At 41.6% G+C, this 13,741-nt stretch overlaps 1 protein-coding gene and 1 non-coding gene across 2 annotated transcripts in view; one reads left to right on the top strand and one right to left on the bottom strand.

Moving 5' to 3' along the window:
• Nucleotides 1-13,671, bottom strand: part of BRCC3 (BRCA1/BRCA2-containing complex subunit 3) — a 17,595-nt gene extending 3,924 nt beyond the window's left edge. Inside the window, exons 1-5 of the mRNA XM_007467351.1 lie at nt 13,536-13,671; nt 12,837-12,853; nt 12,053-12,107; nt 5,706-5,825; nt 2,414-2,501 (exon numbers count right to left, since the gene is read on the bottom strand). Coding sequence (XP_007467413.1) covers nt 2,414-2,501; nt 5,706-5,825; nt 12,053-12,107; nt 12,837-12,853; nt 13,536-13,658 — 403 coding nt within the window. The 5' untranslated portion in view covers nt 13,659-13,671. The remainder of the gene's footprint in view (nt 1-2,413; nt 2,502-5,705; nt 5,826-12,052; nt 12,108-12,836; nt 12,854-13,535) is intronic.
• Nucleotides 11,090-11,162, top strand: TRNAG-CCC (transfer RNA glycine (anticodon CCC)). The gene has a single exon. It is a non-coding gene; the product is annotated as a tRNA-Gly (tRNA).
• Nucleotides 13,672-13,741: the final 70 nt, after the last annotated feature.

The raw sequence follows: 13,741 nt of genomic DNA on the forward strand, positions 1-13,741 counted from the left end.
ACTGGCTATTCCTCTCTGCCTGGGGCGCTCTTCCACAAGATATTTGCACGGCCAACTCTCACTTCCTTCAGGTTTTTGCTCAACTGTTACCTTCTCCATGAGGCCTAATCACGTTACTTAAAATACAAACCCTATGCCCCTTACCCTGATTTACATTTTTCCCTGAGGTAACTTAATTACTTCTAAATTACCTCCTAAATGCCAAATCCAAAAGATACACTTTAGTCTAAATGAGGACCATCCAAGAGACCTTCCTGCAACTGTGCTGTCCAATTTTTCTTTCAGCATCAGACAGTCTGAAGGGACAAAAGAATCACACCTCCCATTTCCTGGTGTAAAAGTAAAACAGTCTGAGCACCATATTCTTTCATTTACTCTCAACTCAAAATTTTCCTGAAACAGAAACCACAGACCCCAGTTCGTAATAAAGGATTTTAAAAGAATGAGAGACTATATATACAAGTATTTTTAGAATATGAGCCCTGAGATAGCCATCACATTACAATAAAATTTTGGTTCAGCCTTCACTTATTCTATCCCTTGTCCTAACAGAGCTTCCATCTAAGTCAGTTTGCTAAAGAAGGGCATAGAAATGTATTGTAATATCAAAAAAAATTTGTTTGTAATGATTCTAAGGAGTATTGACATGTAACTTCTAGAAGAGAATGTTTGGGGAAATGTAATTTTTTTAAATGACTGGTTATAGAAAACTGCTTAATTAAAACTACAGCCTATATTTGTCATGGGAGATTGATCTGACCCACCAACTTTGGTAATAAATTAACTCACCATGACATCACCGTAGCAGTGCTTCCCTTCTTACAAAAGGATCAAGTAGATCTTATAATTAGGAACATAACTACAGGCGCATGTCTCCTTTTACTATGCACTTACAAAGACAGGAAAGTTAATGTAAGAGTAACTGAAAAACAGTGCCAAGTCACATGCGACTTACAAAATAGGCTGTGCTTTTTAAATTGCTTCCCTTTTTCTTTTGCAAGCCACGTCCTATAGGTAAAATTTGGGTAAGTTCGTTGCATGGGTATGACATAACTCAACTATGTATCTTTTTCCCCACCACCAAACCTATGCTTCCTCCTCCATTTCCTGTTTTCATAAATAGCATTCCCACTTAACCAGACAAAGCCAGACACTGGAGAATGAATGCCAAGGCCCCTGATTCACAGAAACCTCAGCTGAGATACTGACTCTGCCACTTATTAGCTGACTGGTTTTGCACAAAGTATTTCAGCTCAAACCTCAGCTTAGTTTCTTAGGAGCCACACACTCCTCATGATTATTTGGGAAGTGTTTCAAGAAGCAGAGAGTGGTTGCAGTATCAAATGCTACAGACTTGGGAGACAGATATGGTTCAGACCTCAGCACTGCCACTTACTCAACCCATTGGAGTCTCTGTTTCCTCCTCACTGCCATGAGGGGGAAGGTCTCTAAGTCACGGGTTAGAGAGGAAACATTCATTTCCGCAAGTAAAGTTATTCTAATTCTTTCAAAAGAGTCAGATAGAGACAAAAAGTGACCATGATTAGAGAAAAAGGGTAAAGAGAAAGAGAAAGAAAACAGGGCTTCCCTCGTGGCACAATTGTTAGGAATCTGCCTGCCACTGCAGGGGACACGGGTTCTAGCCTTTGTCTGGGAAGAGCCCACATGCCGTGGAGCAACTAAGCCTGTACACCACAACTACTGAGCCTGTGCTCTAGAACCCACGATCCGCAAGTACTGAGCCCACGAGCCTCAACTACTGAAGCCCGTGCACCTAGAGCCCATGCTCCGCAATGAGAGAAGCCACCACAATGAAAAGCCTGCGCACCGCAATGAAGAGCAGCCCCCACTCGCCACAACTAGAGAAAGCCTGTGCGCAGCAATGAAGACCCAACGCAGCCAAAAAAAAAACAAAAACAAAAACAAAAAAAAAGAGAGAGAGAGAAAACAATCTTGTTACATTATACTGATTAGAGGGCTGAGGAGGTAGGTTGACAGCCCCAAGAGCTAGGATGATATATGTGTCAAACAGAGATTGTAAACATCAGTTTTATAAATTTCACCCTTCACACCTTTGATTCTTCCAAACGGTAGTGTACTAGACAGTGATAGTCACAATCGGCAATTTTCAGTTATAGTTTATTTATTATTATTATCATTATTTTGGATACCAGCCAATTGTCAGGGTTTAGTCTTGATTTCCTGGATACTGTCAAAATGGAGTGCCAAAATTTTATCTCTATTAAAAACAATCAATGACATAAATCAGTACTTTTAAAACAGCAAAAAAAAAAGGACGTTTGCTTAAGGATACTTAAATTTTGATTTAAAATAACCACAGCCCATGTAATGGAGAAGGAAAAATGATGTTCATTTCTAAGAACAAAAAACATTGCAATCCCATAATACTTACCGACATGTGAAGGCCAAACAGTTATATGGGGATGGGAATGATACCAGCCCACAACTCTCATGGGGCGACCAGTTAGTTCAGCCAACCTGTGTGTCTGTCAAGGTATTTTCAACTTGTGGGAACACAATTTGTGATGCTAATAAAGGCTCAGAAAGCAACCTGAAGTTTAAAATAAACCTATCACAATTTAATGGCAACAGAAGAATGAAAAAAGGTCAATGCCCAGAATTTCCCAGACTTCCCTTCGAAAGCCAAACGTATTTCTTTTTTTAAAATAGAATCCATTTGGTTTCCATTATTGTATATAGTTATATGCTCTTAATCCAATTTAGCTAATATTTGATCACTCAAATACTTATCACTGTGCTATCTGAAAAGAAGCTTCTAAATCTTTGGATGTCATATTATTAACTTGAGTAATCTTCTGTCCTCTAGCCCAACCTACTCTCATTCCTGAAAAAGTACAAAATTTTAAAAATTCATTTCATTTCTCTCTGGCAGGCTGCCAGTATCAACAATAGCAAGTAGGGTGGTTTCAGAGACCAAATGAACAAAGACCCCCAGTTTAGTCTCCCCATTTGTCTAGAAATATCCCCCAAAAGAACATTTTCTCCTTTGTTCTGGAAATAAAAATTTACCATAACTGTCTGAGGCTCTGACTTGAGATAAGAACTCGGTTGGAGATAAGAAGCTGTCCCCTTCTGTTGCTACTCACTGTAAAGTGCTGGTTCATTTTCCTGTGAATTACTTACATTGAAACCCAATAGTCCTATCTGTATAGCTAAGTGTAAGAATACTTTTTAGGGACTTCCCTGGCAGTTCAGTGGTTAGGACTCCACACTTCCACGGCAGGAGGCCCAGGTTCCATCCCTGGTTGGGGAACTAAGACCCTATATGCTGCGCGGCACGGCCAACAACAACAACAAAAACTTTTTAAATATACTTTTTTAAAATTTCAAATGCCAAGAGAAGTTACTTAACTTCCCTAAGCCCATTTCTTCAGCTAAGGCGAGGGAAAGGACCACCCGAAAGGATGGAAGGTAACTCTGCCCAGCACTCAAGCAGGACAGGGACTGGGGGCTGTCCCCACTGGCCAGAATGCAAATCTAATAATTTCAGGCAGCCTTGGGCAGGGGGCTCAGAAGGCTCTCGCCTCAGTAGTGTGAGGAAAAAATGACTCCTACACTGAAAGCTCCTCTGGTCCCATGCAGCAAATCTTCAAACAAGTATCAATAGGATCTAACTGTCCCCGGTAACCTAACAGCATCCCAGAACAAAGCTAAAAAAATATGTCTAGGAATACAAAGATATCCAGCCCCCAGGGGAAAATCATAGTGCTGGCATCCAATCTAAAATTACCAGGTGTGCAGAGAATTAGGAAAATCCAACCTATAGTGAGGAGACAGAGAACAGATTCATGGCTCCCATGGTTTGAGGTGTGCAGGGTGAGGGTGACTCTCCAGGGGAAGCTTGAGGCAGATCTTTACGGTAATGGAACAGTTCTGCACCTTGACTGCTGTGGTGGTTTTTTATATATGTATCTCTACACATATGACAAAATGGCGTAGAACTACACACATTAATGTCAATTTCCTGGTTTCCATATTGAACCGTAAGTTATGTAACATGTAACCTTTGGGGGAAACTGTGTAAAGGTACAGGGACCTTCCCATACTATTTTTGCAACTTTCCATTAATCTATAATTATTTCAAACTAAAGAGTTTAAAGAAAGATGCAAAAGGTACACATCATAAGAGGACATTGATATATCTGATTATATAAAAGTGCAACAAGAACAATTTGATTGGAGAAAAACACACATACCATGAAAAAGCTGACAAAAATCACTATCCTTATCACAAAAGGCTAGCTTTCTTAACATAAACTATAAATTATTAAGAAAAATATTTCCAAATCAATAGAAAAACGGGCAAAGGAAATAACCATATAATTCAGAGAAAAATACAAATGACTCCTAAAAATTAAAAGCTGATCAAATTTACTCACAAGAAAAATGCTAATTAAAATTGCAAGAAACAAGATACAATTTTTTGCCAATCAGGTTGGCAACAACCAAAAACTTTGATTTACCAGGGACTCGCAGCACAAAAGCAAAACTCTGATAACATACAATGTTTGGAAGGGTGTGGGGAACCAGATACTCTTGCACATGGCTAGAGGGTAAACTGGTCAAACTGCTACAGGCGCAAGTCCATATAACCTTTGCCCCAGCAATTTCACATCTAGGAATTGATTCTACAGATACACGCACACATTTGTGAAATGCAATGTCCAAGGTTATTTGCTGCAGCACTGTCAGTAAAAGACTGCAAATAACCTAAACATCTGCATGAGGACAGCACAGCCATCCAGGGCTGTATTATGTAGTCATAAGAATGAGACATCTCTATATAGTAATGTGGACAAATCTCTAGATACACTGTTAGGTAATGTCATAGCTACCATATGTATTAAATACTTTTTAAAAAAGAAAATACTCTTATATGTTTCCATATGCACAGAATTCATCCGTAAGGACACATGAAAACCTGATACCCCTGGTTATGTCCAGGGAGGGATGGTGGGGGAATTGGGGCACAGAGGCTAGAGAGAAATACTTACTTTGTATACTTTTTTGTACCTTTTAAAGTTTGTACCATGCATGTTTTCTACTTTTAAAAGTTACTTTTTGACTACAAGATTAACTTAATCTGAAAGAATGATAAATTACTAAAACCGCTGATGCAAATTTAATTTGTCACAGTTGAGGTATGGAGTCCAGATCATAGGAAGCAAATGTCCCAACTGATCGCTCTTTGGTTATATTTAACATGGAATATTGCATTCAGTTCTCAGCACTGCATTTTTTTGAGAGGCAGCCTCAAAAGAGAATCTCCAAAGGAGAGAGACCAAGATAGTGAAAGGCCTAGAAGCTAAATGATATTACAAAAACTGTGGGGGCGGGGGGACGGGGTAGACGGGGCAGAGGGGAGTGGAGAGGAAGGAGACAGGGACTCCCCAGAGAGTTCACTGTCACAGTATTGGACCCTGGGATCTTTTGGCATTTAAGAGCAGAAATGTTAGCAATGTCCAGTTCTTCCAATAAAAGCCACTCAAAAAGAGAAATGGAGAGAAATGCTGATTAACCAAAGCAACTGGATCTAAGGGGTAAATATGAAAACTGGGAAAGAATCACTAGGAAGAAAAGCTGTGAAATCTGCTTAAGCAGCAAACAGAGGAACCTGGAAGCCTCAAAGCACATAAAAGCTTCTCATCGACCAGTAAGGATATCTCTGCCTCTGTCGAGGCTGCAGACAGCTGCTCTGGAGAAATTTCCACTCGATCCTTCCTCTTATCAGAACGTCGCAAGATGATGACAGAATGAATGTGAACAATTCTGACGGTGTCAACCTAAAGGAAAATCCACAGAAACGTTTACTTCTGTCTCTCTCGAATAACATCTCTCCCTGCAATTACGGGACTGCATCGTATTACATTATCAGGTTAAAGTTTCCATCTTAGAATACAGGCATTTTTTCTCATGAATAACAGAATGTTTCAAATAAAAGACATCCGACCTCAGTATATACATTTCAAAACAAAAATATAAAGGCTAATGTTTAGATCAAGGGAGGACTTTTGCAATGATCAACTAACAATCATTTGATTTCCAACTATGTGCAGGAATACAAGTCAGAGTGCCGACAATCCAAGTGTTCAAAATGCTAACATGTGGTTGCACAGCAAGAATCATAAATGAAACTACACTAAAATAATGCAGTAAATAAATGCTGCAGGAGCCCAGAGGAAAGGAGTCTCTTAGATTGGAAAAAAATCTTTACACAAAAGGCAGACGAGTGTTATCTATTTCCTGATTGTCGTGTGTGTGTGTGTGTGTGTGTGTGTGTGTGTGTCTGCGTGCGTGTGCGTGCACGCACACATAGATAGAATTTCTGTACATGCCAAATAGATGTGAATGACATGCTTGGGAGACAAACTGGCCAACTCATTTAGGTAGTACAGAACTTGAGGTGGAAAGGCAGACAGTAAGGCTAAGAAAGAAGGTTAGAGTGAAAATATGCAAGGTCTCAAATGCCAAGCCACGATCTGCAGGATGACCTAGAAGGAAGGACATTATTTCAGAGAGCTTGACCATGAAGGACTGGACTAAGAGTATGTCAGAGATGGAAGAAACAGACTTGAGATTCATTAAGAAGCAAGGATCCACGAGATTTGGTAGCTTATGGACCATGGGTGATACAGGACAGGAAACTGTCAAGGATGACTCTGAAGTTTCAGGGTTGAAACTAGGTAGAACAGAGGAGGCAGATCTAAGTCTAGAAAGGATCAAGAAGGAAGGAAGATGAGTGTGTTTTCAGATGAGCTGAACTGAGATGAGAGGATGTAAATAAAGGCAAGAAATAGTGTGGGGAGGGGGAGCAGAGGTCCAGGGTGAATCCAGGGGGATACCCATGGTATAGGATGGGGTACAATAAGAGGAGCCAAGAAGGAAGCCAGCAGTCAAAACCAGAACAATGAAATCGTTCAAGAGTTTCAGGAGAAAAGGTGGGTATGGCATTGCCAGATGTTGCCCGGACAAGGGTGAAATCTGAGACAAGATTTTGAAGTAACCTATAGACCTACACTGTGCAACTTAGTAGCCATGAGGCACGTGTGGCTACTGAGCTTCAAATGTGGTTCCCTTTCATGCCTTTTTTCACCTCATGAACTCTTTCATAGACTTTAAATTCCTTGCTAATCCTATAAAGAATGAATCATTCTACCCTCACATACAACTTTTCTTATAATACACACACGTGTCTGGCAGGCACAGAGTGTACAATAAGGAAAATCAAAAGCAGACAGAAAGACACTTGACCTTCCAAGGAGCAACAAAACAAAGAGCTGACTTTTGAACAGAAACAATCAAAGCATAAAGAGAATGGGTGACATGTCAGAGTGCAAAAAGAAAAGATCTGCCAATCAAGAACTCTATGAAGAGTTCTTTGAATGAGAACACATCCCTCAAAAATGAAAGCAAAATAAAGACATTTTCACATGCAAAAAATTGAGAGATCATTATCAGCACAGAAAATACTAAAAAGAGAAAGGAAAATCCCAGATATGAAAGAAGGAATGAAGAACACTGTAAAGGGTAAAATATGTGAGTAAATACAAATGTAATGCTAACTGTACAAAACAGTAATAACAATGTCATGTGGGGGGACTTCCCTGGTGGTCCAGTGGTTAAGAATCTGCCTTCCAGTGCAGGGGAAGCAGGTTTGATCTCTGGTTGGGAAACTAAGATCCCACGCGCCGCAGGGCAACTAAGCCCACACACCACAACTACTGACCCCGCGCGCCACAACTAGACAGCCAGCATGCCGAAATGAAGAACTCAATGTGCCACAAGTAAGGCCCAACGCAGCCAAAAATAAATAAATAAAAAGTCACTCTGCCCTTTAAAAAAGAAAACAAAAACAAAAAACCCCAAAAAAACAATGTCATGTGGGGCTTAAAATATCCAAATAATTAAAATGCATGACAACAATAATCCAAAAGGTGGGAGGATGCAAATGAAATTTAAATGTTCTAAAGTTCTAGTACTATCAGTGAAATGGTAAAAATAGTAATTTGTATTAGACTAACAAATCAAGAATGCATATTGTAATATGTAGGATAACGACTAAAAGGAGAGTTAAAAAATGTTATAACTGATTAATGGAGGATCAAAGGAGAATAATAAAATATACTGATGAGTCCAAAAGAAGTCAAGAAAGGAGAAAAAAACAAAACAGAGAAGTGGGTCAAATAGAAAGCAAAAATATGACAGCTATAACACATATATGTACATGTGTGGGGGGTATATACATCGATAATTACATTAAATGTAATTGGACTAAACAGTCCAATTAAAAAGGTTATCAGATTGGATTTTTTAAACTATATGCTGCTAATAAGAGACACACTTGAAAATATTAGTACACAGAAAGGCTAAAAATAAAAGGATGGAAAAAGATATGGCATGCCAACACTAACTAGAAGATAAGGTTGCTGAACTCATGAGGTTTAATATCTAATTTGCAGGTACAAACTGACATAGAATTCAAGATGAGGACATGGACTCTTGAAAAATAAAATTACATCATTAAGACTGGTAATGTACTTTAGTAGGAGTTGATGCCCAGCATGAATTTTCTCTTTCTCAAAGAAAGTTTCAGTGCCTGAGAGGAATGCGTAAAAGAAGTTCAGGATAGGGTGGTGAGACCAGCCCAGGAACAGATCATAAACAAAATGAAACAAGCATAAATAAAAGTCACAAAGGACTGATGGATGTCCCTGAAAGTCACAGGTAGCTGAAGGGTTTGAGGAACAGACTGGTAATGGTCATAGTCACACTAGAAATAAGATATTCCAGCTGGGCTAGACTGGTCCCTACGCTTTTCCAGTCTTGGAATTAAGGTACTAAAGCCCAGTTCCTTTTGCTCTTCTGCCTTGGTACAGATCAAAGGTCAGCAAACTATGGCCTGCTTGGCCTCCCTCAGGTCAAATCTGGCCATGTTCATTCATTTATGTTCCAGTAGCTGCTGTTGCACTACACTGGCAGAGCTGAGGAACTGCAGTAGAAACTGTATGGCCCGTGAAGCTAAACATTTACCATCTTGCCCTTTACAGAAAGTCTGTGCCCCCTGGCATGGCTCTCCATGGATCACAGGCAGGTAACACTAATTTCCTCCTGTAGGGGATGTATGTTAATCATACAACATGTATTTATCAGGTATGTACTGTATGTGAGGCACTACATGAGGGCCTGAGTATACAAAGATAAACAGGATACAGTAGTCACATCCAGGAAGACAGACAGGTAAACAACTCTAAGACAACATATATGCACTGCAATAGATATGCTCAAGGAGCTAGCCTACAGGTCAGGACAGGTTCCTTCAAGGAGGCAGGTGGCACCTGGGCTGAACCGCAAGGAATAAGGAGTTAGCCAAGCAGAGTTATGTTCTCAAAAGATCACATCCTAAGTAGTCAGAAGAAAAGACTAGAGGTGAGACAGACTCACAGCAAGGAGACCAGTGGAGAGGCTGATGCGGTATTCCATAAAGGAAGTGATAAGGACCTCAACTAAGGTAGCAATTGTTGGGATGGTGCATTGGAAACAAACGGGAAAGCAATCTACATTAATGGTTCTGAATGGCAGGCAGTGGTTCCCAAACTTGGCTGCACATTAGAATCACCTGGGGAGCTTTTTAAACTCCTGCCACACAGGTCTCACCAAAGACCAACTGAGTCAGTATCAGGATTTTGTAAAGATTACTGGGTGATTCCAAGGTGCAGCCAGGTATGGGAAGTACTACGGCAGGAGGAATGCTGGAGGAGAGGGTTTGAGGAAGAGGAAAGGTTCAGTTTTGAATACGTTAGTTTAAGATGCCTGTGTCTGGATAAACGTGGATGTGCAGAAGGTAGTGGAGTATGAAGTTCTGGAGCTTGGGATAATTCATACTAACCATCACCTACTGGCCATTAACAACAAGTCAGAATGGCCAATGTCATGCGTCAGGCACTTGGAAAGTGCTTTTCGTGTATTAATTTAATTAACTCTCCCCATGACCCAGTGAGGTTGGTACTGTTGTTATGCCCATTCTACAGATGAGTGTTTTACACACATTACGCAGATCCAACTCTCCCAACAATTCTATGAAACTGGTGGCTGTCATTATCCCTGTTTTGCAGATAAAGAAAGCAAAGCTCACAGATGTTAAGTAACATGCCCTAAGTCACACAAGTATCAGAGAAAGTATTTGAAGACAGATCTGTCTAACCTCAATGTCTGCTGCAGGTAAAGCCATAGGGGAGGTAAGGCTGGCCAGGAAAACATTCTGGGAAGAGGAGGAGGTGAAGGCAGAAACTTGGAGAATCCCAATATTTGATGCACAGGCAGAGGAGGAAGATTCCATAAAGGATGAGAGAGAGAGGGGAGGAATGCTAGACACAGCAAAAACAAAACAAATAAAACACCCCGTGAGAGTTCAGAGTTCTGAGGACAAAGATTAAGTAAGATAAGCACCAAGGAATAATCCACTGATGGAGCAATGAGGAGGTGGCTGGAGAGGTAGAACTGCAAACTACAGGGTGGCTGCTTTCACTGGAGAAGGTAAATAAGGAATGATTGCAGCCTATTCTTTTAAGAGGTCTGACTATTAAAGGAAGGATACAAGAGCAGTTAACTACAGGAAGATACAGGATTGAGAAGTTATTTTTCTTCCCTTTCTGAAAATGAGAGTAATTTAAGCACAGTTGTATCCTAAGGGAAAAAAGCCAGATGACAGGAACAGGTTGAAGACTCAGAAGAGAGACAAGATATTTGAAAAGCAAGGTCTTTGAAGAAGCTGCAGCTCTGGATGGGAAGCGGACTTCTTTCCTTGATTTGGGAAGACTGTACATGGGGGTAATAATTAGATGGAGTTGTTGCCTGATAGCTTTTATCACCTCCATTGTCTGCTTGGTGGGAGAAGAGGACATAATTTATTTTTATTGTATTTTACAAAAACATTGGTCTGCAACAGGTTGGGAAAAAATTAACTAGTCCTACACCGCAATTAGGTTGAGAAGCATTATACTCGACCATAAAAGCTCGAGCATGCCAGAAAAGGCAGGGCAGGGGGACTTCCCTGGTGGTCCAGTGGTTAAGACTCCGCACTCCCAATGCAGGGGGCCCGGGTTCGATCCCTGGTCAGGGAACTAGGTCCCACATGCCACAACTAAAGATCCCACACGCAGCAATGAAGATCATGCGTGCCACAACTAAGACCCGTGCAGCCAAATAAATAAATACATATTAAAAAAATAAAAAGGAAAGAAGAGGCAGGGCGGGAGTGCAGACAGGTTGCCTGTAAGCAGAGAGGGGTTGCCTGAGTAGATACTGGGACTTGGGATAAAAAGATAACAATGATGTGAACCAGATCTCAAGGATGTGAACCAGCCAAGGTCTCAAGGAAGACGGGAGAAGGGCCAGAAACCCCGCAGAGGACAGCAGGGAGGAGAGCTGACAGTGGTTACTCATCCGGGTTCGATCCTGGTCAGGGAACTAGGTCCCACATGCCACAACTAAAGATCCCACACGCAGCAATGAAGATCATGCGTGCCACAACTAAGACCCGTGCAGCCAAATAAATAAATACATATTAAAAAAATAAAAAGGAAAGAAGAGGCAGGGCGGGAGTGCAGACAGGTTGCCTGTAAGCAGAGAGGGGTTGCCTGAGTAGATACTGGGACTTGGGATAAAAAGATAACAATGATGTGAACCAGATCTCAAGGATGTGAACCAGCCAAGGTCTCAAGGAAGACGGGAGAAGGGCCAGAAACCCCGCAGAGGACAGCAGGGAGGAGAGCTGACAGTGGTTACTCATCCTGATCAAGTAGTAATAATTTGCTAGAAAAAATAGAAAATTAGGTCCCATTCCTACTGAGTAGATTCTTCATCTGCTTTTCCTAGAGAGAACACCCCACCCAGCCAAACGTGGGTCTGCATGAACTGGGTTAACCCTGGCTGAGATCATCAAACAGAATACAGAAATCCCTCCCCAAGTGCAAGTTTTCATCATGCAAAATTATAGCTATAGCACACGTACCTTTTCAGCAACTGTGCGCATATCAGTTCCAGTATATGTAAATTTGGGGTCACTCCTTTTGGGGATAAATTAGAAAAAAAGGGAACTGAGGTTTGGAATATAAAAAGGTATTAAAGCAAAGTAACAGGAATAGCAGTTTTTGCAATGAAACAGCAGAGACAAAGGAAGAGGAGGGAAAGTAAACTGAGGCTAGAGCTGTGCTCATATGTCTGTTAGAAGGACTCTGAGACATATGCTTAAGTGGCGAGTGCATAGTTTTCATGAGCAAAGCTAAAGTCCTATAATCCTGGGTATTAAGGAGGTGAGTTTGACAAGGAGAAACTGCTGTGCTCTGACGTTTAAATAAAGGTAGACCAAAGCTTTCACCGCCTCAAGCATTCAAGCCGCTGTGGATCTCTGAGATCACTGTAGGGTCCACCAGGGGGAGGCAGAAAGCCATTGACAATTTAGATAGAGAAATGGATTAATAGGGGGAAATGTCTCCTCATATGCACATCATCTGCCACAGAGAGCTTTCACAGGTTCACTTATGATCTTGGCTCCCCCAAACATATTTTTCACATAGGATCATACATATCTAAACTGAAAATCCTCCTACTAGAAAGTAAGGTGGAAAGCAACTTTCAGGGTTGGGGTGGAATTGAAACTGTGTTCTTGAGGGAGCTCCACAGTCATAATGGTAACTTAAAATACAACCTGTACAAAACATTGCGAAAGTTGTGATAATTTTGAGTTAACAATGACAAAGAGATCAAAAGATAGGAGTAAAGAAATATAGTCTTACCTTGGGTCATCATTCAACTGGAGTGGGAAAGAGCAGAAAACATTATTGATCACATTAAGTGTATTAGATGTACAAGGATGCAGATAATATGAAAATTAGGTTATGTGTTCCTGTACACCGGCATGAAAGACTGGAGAATTCTTACTTCGGATTGCCAACAAGTAAGCTCTATTTCCTCATCCTCTTTCACCCCTCTGCAATATTTAACGCAGTGTAAACTTGGGATTCTTAGAAACCCTCACCTGTCTTGGGTTATTTGGAACCGAACCCTCAAAATGATTCCTAGAGGGAAAAGTGGAGGCGAGGCTAGGGGCCCTAATCGTGGTCAGCTGCTTCCTGATACACTGATATCCTCATTATAAAAGATCGTCTTTCTCATCTGACTTGCAGTTTTAGTCAATGGGGTTATAACTCCAGATCTAAAGAAAAGCCACAGACTACAAAAAAAAGTGAGCCTTCCATCCCTCCCCCCACTCCCCGAGGCTTAGGAGGATCGCTGGTGGCTTGCGGAAGGGTAAAGAAGCCTTAAGCGACGCGAGGAAACGGGGCCCAGGCGACAGGACCATCCAAAGGATACGTCCAAGGATATGAGTCAGGAGTGCCTGTGGCCTCCGCAGCCCTGGGCGCTGGCAACACCCAACCAGGGGACACAGTGGGACTGCTCAGCAGGGTTCCGGCCGGGCTTACTGGATGACTTACCTCCCCTATGCACAGCCCCATCACCTCCTCCTTCTCTGTGCTCAGAGCGTGGTTGAGACAAACTAGGAAAGCATCCGACTCCAGATGAACCGCCTGCACCGCCTGCACCACCTGCACCGCCATCTTGATCTGGCCCTGCTCACGTCCGCCTCGGGCCCACTCGGGCCTGGCCAACCGGCTGCTCCGGCGCTAGGGTTCCGTGGTGG

This window comes from Lipotes vexillifer, unplaced genomic scaffold (assembly GCF_000442215.2).
Source record: "Lipotes vexillifer unplaced genomic scaffold, Lipotes_vexillifer_v1.1 scaffold2385, whole genome shotgun sequence".
Classification (NCBI taxonomy): domain Eukaryota; kingdom Metazoa; phylum Chordata; class Mammalia; order Artiodactyla; family Lipotidae; genus Lipotes; species Lipotes vexillifer.